General features: G+C 32.1%; 1 protein-coding gene across 1 annotated transcript in view; it reads left to right on the forward strand.

The window, feature by feature from the left end:
- Positions 1–535, forward strand: part of LOC105851158 (disease resistance protein RPP2A-like) — a 32,348-nt gene extending 31,813 nt beyond the window's left edge. Inside the window, 1 exon segment of the mRNA XM_012717503.3 lies at positions 1–535. This exon segment is cut by the window's left edge and continues 10 nt beyond it. Coding sequence (XP_012572957.3) covers positions 1–281 — 281 coding nt within the window. The 3' untranslated portion in view covers positions 282–535.
- Positions 536–7,058: the final 6,523 nt, after the last annotated feature.

A 7,058-nucleotide genomic window follows, 5' to 3' on the forward strand; every position in this document is an offset into this window, starting at 1 on the left:
AGAGCGTAACATCAAGTATAGAACCTGGTAACAAATTGGAGGTTATGTTTGTTTTTGGGGAGGGATTCATTGTAGAGAATACAACAGTATCTCTCTTATATGATGAACCAATCAACAAAGAAATGAAACGCTGTCATGTAGTGGAGGTTACCGGTCCTCGTCAAGATGAAAATTTAAATAAAGATAAGCAGTCACATGCAATGAATATGAATTCTGTTGTTTCTGGTGATGATTCCATGGCAGCAAATAAAAAATTTGCATGCTGTTTCTGGCGGCTGTGATATGCCAGCTGATAAGATGTTAACATTTCTAGTGAAGATGACAATGAGAGTTATAATAAGAACTGGCATTGGGTAGATAATGATGTTAATGCTTCTGTTGAAGCAGATACCAATGTAGTTTCTGGTGGAAATATAAAATGTAAGGGATCATAATATGATGGAAGTTACTAGTGTGTAAATACGAATATTTTAAATTAGGATGTAATTGTGTAATTAGCGCCTAGGGAGATCATGTAATAATCTCCATTCGTTTCTGTTTTCATTAGCATAATTTGTTTCTTTTTTTACAGTCTTTATCCTGCCTATAAACCATGCACTTTACAGAAGGAATAATCAAGGAGATATATTTTCAAACTTTTGTGTTTCTTTCTATATAATATACTCATGTTTCTTTCAATAAAAGCTTTTTTCTTTATGCATGCTGGATTTAATACCTGAAGTTGTTGGACAGATTGAATTGCTCCCACTGCTACAAACAGAATGAAGCATCACTTATTTGATACAACGCGAAAAATATGATTTTACAGCGCTTTTTTAAGCCATTTAAAACGCTTTTTCAAAAAATTAAGCATTGTAGTATCTAGCGCTTTAAAAAGATACAATAACGCTATTTAAAATAAAGAAAAACGTTGTAAATTCTTTCTAAAAACGTGTTGTTTGTTGTACTAGTTTTACAGCGCTTTTTCAAAAAAGCGTTGTAAGTCCCTTCTAAAAACACGCTGCTTGATGTACTGGTTTTACAGCGCTGTAATAGGTGCATTATTATGCACGTTTTACAGCGCTTTTCCAAATAAACGCTGTAAAATATAGCGCTCCCACCTCCTTATGTTACATAGCTTTTAAAGCGTTTTTTTTGGCAAACGCTGTAAAAGACTTGCGCTTTCACGTAACTAAATGACCTATTACAACGCTTGTTCACAAAAGCGCTGTAATAGGTGCATTTTTATATATATTTTTTTAAAACGCTGTAAATGGAATTTTTAAAATAACGCTTGTTTGTATAAACAGGTTTTTTATGGCATTTTTAAAAAAAAGTGCTGTCTTTTAATTTTTTTCCAAAATCATTTTCAGTCCAGCACATTATATTGACACAATTACTATATTTTTCAATCCAACAACAAACTTGTAACTTTATATATTGATACTAACATAATTCAATCTAGCAACAATACATAACTTTTTATATTTTTTACAACAACAGGACTAACAACAGAATTAACATAACATATTTTTTACATTTACAACAACAGAACTACACAACATAGCCTACACAACATTTACATATTCACAACCTTGCAGCATTCTTATATCCCAGCAAATCAAATAATTTTCATTTCAATCACATACTTACACCAGTATTTCTTTATTTCAGTTAGATCTCTTTCAGAGTATGTTGGACTAGAATTGTCAAAGTACTGTTATATATAAAATTTGAACATAAATAAGTTAGAATCAAATATATACATAGTTTATATATGAAAATCAAAATATAATGAAAATATCGTACCGTTTCTGGGATTATAGTTTGATTGATATCAACAATCTCCTTCATTAATCGCAATATATAGTACCCGCAGTCTATGTTGTTAGTTTGACGATAGCACTATAAAATAAAACATATAATTCAATAAATATTTGTGCATTGATTGTTAATGAAATTTTAAACGTATATATTTCAAACCTTTATTGGATCTGAAAAAATGAGGTTAATCAGTTTATTAGTTAATTGAATCTTAAAAAATGACAAACCTGCCAGAATAAATGTGACAAACTTTTTCTGGTGACGTGACTGACCCATTGCGGAGAATTTTCTTGTCATTCCCTTTAGACTTTGTATGAATCTAAATAAATGTGAAATTAAAGTTAACAGTGGAAAAAATCAGCAATTAAATATAATCAATCATAATCATATATCGTTCAATTAAATATACATATCAATTAAACATACCTTATCAAGGGAAACAAGATTTTTGGGTCATGCCACGTAACAACCTATTGCTTCTCCCAAATACTTCATATCTCCATTGTTGTCTGGTATAGGCAACAGCGCATTTGGTTCAAAAGCAATCACGGGTGATACTTTGACATGGTCGACAGGGATCAGAGTGTTGTGCAATACTTCTCCAAAAGTATTGTACAAAGTTCCTTTTCCAACCTTGCGACGAGTAGGGGAGGATAAATACAACACACAAGTAGATACACCTTAAATCAATGGTTAATATATAAGTATGTGAAACAATTAGGTTGAATGAATTTCTTATTTTATTAAGTAATTAATTACCTTGGGAAGACTTTTAAGACCAATGTTGCAACTAGCGTTTTCACTCTCCATTTGTATTTCACGTTGGAGTTGATCCGGAAGTTGTTTTTCTTTATTCGTCTTCACCAAGAATGTCACTTGCTCTGTTAGGACTTTGAGCTTCTCTAATACTTCCTCATTAGATGGATTTGGGCGCTTCTCTTGTGAAAAATAGCGGGTTGGAGTTACGCCAAATCATTTCCCTCTCACGCGGCCAGAATATTCAGGAACATTAAATACTTTACCGAGTATGTCCCTACAACTAGATTACTTGTTATCCTCTTGATTTTCAGAACTTTGTTCTAGATTCTCCTAAAATACACGTAAGATTAAATAGATAAGTTCAATATCATTTTTAAAATACAATATTAAAGTGATAATATACTTAAACAAAGTTGTATCACTTTTTGAACATTTTCATTATCAACAACTCCATCTTTATTTACACGAGCCTCCTTCCATAAAATATGACGACCCAATGGTTGATCGGATTGGGTCTCTTGTAGCTATTCATTAAGACATAAACAAAAGCTATTCGTTAAGATCATAAACAAAATATTAGTTAGAAACTATAGTTTATAATGTACCATATTATATAAAATTGATGTTTACTTACAATTTTTTTCTCTAAACGTGCATATTCCATATGAGATTTTTTGTATGGAAGCGTTGGATTTTTTGCCCTCTTGCAATTTGCTGTACTTATACTCTATATAAAAAAAAAAATCGTTTAAAAATTTAAAATACGCTATGAATATGAATAATAAAACACAAATGCTAATAAATTAATCACTTACTACAAACGCGGGGTTTGCATATTTAGCTACAAATGCTATTCGTTAAGATCATAAATAAAATATTAGTTAGAAACTATAGTTTATAATGTACCATATTATATAAAATTGATGTTTACTTACAATTTTTTTCTCTAAACGTGCATATCCCATATGAGATTTTTTGTATGGATGCGCTGGATTTTTTGTCCTCTCGCGATTTGCCGTACTTATACTCTATATAAAAAAAATAAAACCGTTTAAAAATTTAAAGTACGCTATGAATATGAATAATAAAACACAAATGCTAATAAATTAATCACTTACTACAAACACGGGGTTTGCATATTTAGCTACAAATGCGCTCCATTCGTCATTTGATATATAGTGTTTATATATTTTTGGAGCTTCAACATTCATATTTCCATCACGATCTCTTAGGTAGCAGTTTGACAGATGAGATCTAAATCCCCGGTGTATTTTTCCGGCAACTCTAAGCACGTAGGTTTTTCTCACCTCATCAACATCAAAAGCAGACTGCAAACCAAATAAAAATATAGTTTGAGTAAAGTATTTCAATGGAAAAAATTATAAGTAACAAAAAAGTGGAGTAAAAAAAGTTACTTTTATATAATTCCACAGTATATCTTTTGCATCCTTCAAAGCCTTATCTCTCCAATCGTCAATTATAATTGGAATATTCTAACGAACAACAGCACCAATATAACTTACCAACATGGAACTGTTGGGCTCAATTAGCTGGCCACTTTCATTCCATCCCACCTAATAAACTCATACAGTAAGTACATGCTTTCAAAAAAGATAAAAAATAAACAGCAAACAAAGTATAGTATACCTCAAATTTTATGCCATTACTTCTTGCTTTTATGACATTTTGCATAATAGTTGCACCACGTTTAACCTCATTTTCATAAGTCTTAGTGTTGACAACTTCCTCATTTTGACAATCCAAAGCCTTGTTAGAATCCATTTATCTACAACAAGTTCAACATGCAGTTCAGTATAACTTCAACAAGTTCAACATGCAGTAGTCTAAGTACGTAGCAGTATATGTTCAACATGCATTTTAGTGACAACAAAAAATTAATAAATACAATACCTGAATAGTGAGAAGAAATACATAGGGTTCTTAGGAAAAGGAACACCGAGAATGCGTAGAAATACGAACGGTTCGTAGGACATAGTATGATTCGCAGAAATACGTAATGAGGGTTACGTATTTCAATGAGAATAGATGGTTAGCAATGGAGATGATAGTGGCAATATGGTTCGTAGGGATAATAACACAGATGATAGGGTTCGCAATGAGAAGAACAATGAAGAGGAGGAGGACACTAGCGTAGTGAATTTTACGTAATGAAGAGGAAACTGAAGCGGTCTTCAGTTATATATAAAACCCTATTACAACGCTTTTTCGAAAGAGCGTTGTAAAAGACCTCCTTATTTTATTTTTTAAAAGTCTATTACAGTGCTTTTTTAGAAGCCTTTTGCAACGCTTGTCCACAAGCGCTGTAAAAGACCTCATGATTTTATTTTTTAGAAGCCTTTTACAGCGCTTGTCCACAAGCGCTTTAAAATACCTCTTTGTTTCTTATGTAACAGGGCTGTATTTTTAAAAGTCTTTTACAGCGGTTTAGCAACAAGCGCTTTAAAAGAGGTCTTTGCTTTCTTATGTGTAATAGGGCTGTTTTTTTAAATGCCTTATACAGTGCTTATTGTCAAAGCGATGTAAAAGACCTCCTTATTTTATTTTTAAAAGCCTTTTACAGCGCTTTGGCAGCAAGCGCTTTAAAAGACCCTTTTAACTTGGTATAAAACAAAGCTTTGTGACATCCTTATTTTTTTTAAAGGCTTTTATAGCGCTTACGGACAAAAGCACTGTAAAATTACAAGTTTATATTCAGTTCAGTTCAAGTAAAATACCTATATTTGGATTATTATTTTTTTCCAAATAATTAGTTAACTACCTATATATATATATATATATATCAATGCTAAATTACATGATCAGGCATATTGGAATGATCAGTTCAAGTTCAAGATAAATTCCCAGTATTCAAACAAAGCTTTTTCAAGTTCAATCTAAGCTGAAAATCAGTTATGGCAGGTCAAACGTACACTTAAATTACATGAACTTAGTATCAAATATAGTTCAAGCTAAATACTAAAATGTTCAATTATGGCAGATCAAACAATTAAATTACATGAACTCGGTCCAGATTACATGGCTTATATAAAACAATTAACACATTAAGATGCCCTTCTTCTTTTCCTGGTGGGATTCACATTTGTTTGTCCATTAACAATACAAAATGATGGATTAATCCAAGTTCCCTCATCATGATCATCTCTAAGATATAAACCATAATCAGTTGAATCAATTTCATGTGGTTGTGATGTTGCAAATAAAATATTATTACCAACATCTTAATCATTATTGTTATCATCACTTATTTTATTGGTCGATAGGACAACAGACCATTTATCATAAGCAGGATCAGTGACATAAAACACTTGTTGAGCTTGCGACGCTAAAATAAAAGGTTCATCTTTGTATCTCACCCTATTAAAATCGACAAGCAAGAATCATGACTCATCAATCTGAACGCCATTATTATTATCGACCCACTTGCAACCAAATACGGGAACACGAAACATTGTGTAGTCTAACTCCCATATGCGCTTGATAACCCTAAAATATGATAGATTTGCATATATTGGGTTTTTGTCTTTTGCACTTGAGACATGCATCGCTTCAACTACGAGAGTGACTCCGCTATTTCGCATAGTGGTTTGATCATCTTGTTCTTTGGTATAAAATGTGTAGCCGTTAATTACATAATCGGTGTAAGAAAAGACATATAAACTCATACCATTTGCTAGCCACCTCAATCTCTGTGAAATTGATCTGGGGTCTATATCAAACTTTGACTTTATGTGATTATTTAACCATATTATAAAACTTCGATTGTGCTCTCGAGTTATCCAATTTTGATTCCTATTCATGTTCAAACTAGATAACTGATCCATGTGTATTGTAACATACGGTTGAACCTCATCATCATTGTGTAGAACATACAATTGTGTTTGCTCCCATTTTGTCCTTGATATAGTCATTAGTCTCTTTCCAATTATCCATTATCCTGATATTCTTCCCGAATGACGAGACATAGGAAGCCCTATGGATTCAACATTGGACAGATATTTACTACAAAATTCAGCAGCTTCTTCGACAATGTACCGTTCAGCAATACAACCTTCTGGTCGACTTCTACTTTTTACGTACCCTTTTAATATTTTCATATATCGTTCTATTAGATACATCCATCTCATATATGTTGGCCCACAAAGTTGTGTCTCCTTAACAAGATGAACAGTAAGGTGAACCATTATATCAAAAACCGAAGGTGGGAAATACATTTCAAGCTCACACAAAGTAACAAGAATTTCCCTCTGCAATGTTGGTAATTTCTGAGGATCGATCACTTTGCTACAAATTTTCCTGAAGAAGAAACATAATCTAGTTATGGCTCTTCGAAAATTTTCAGGTAAAATGGAACGTATACCTATTGGTAGCAAATGCCCAATTAGAATATGATAACCATGGGTCTTCAAACCTTTTAACTTGAGGTCTTTCATACAAGCTAAATTTTTAATGTTTGAAGAGTATCCTTCTAGAACTTT

Source organism: Cicer arietinum, chromosome 6 (assembly GCF_000331145.2).
Source record: "Cicer arietinum cultivar CDC Frontier isolate Library 1 chromosome 6, Cicar.CDCFrontier_v2.0, whole genome shotgun sequence".
Lineage (NCBI taxonomy): Eukaryota > Viridiplantae > Streptophyta > Magnoliopsida > Fabales > Fabaceae > Cicer > Cicer arietinum.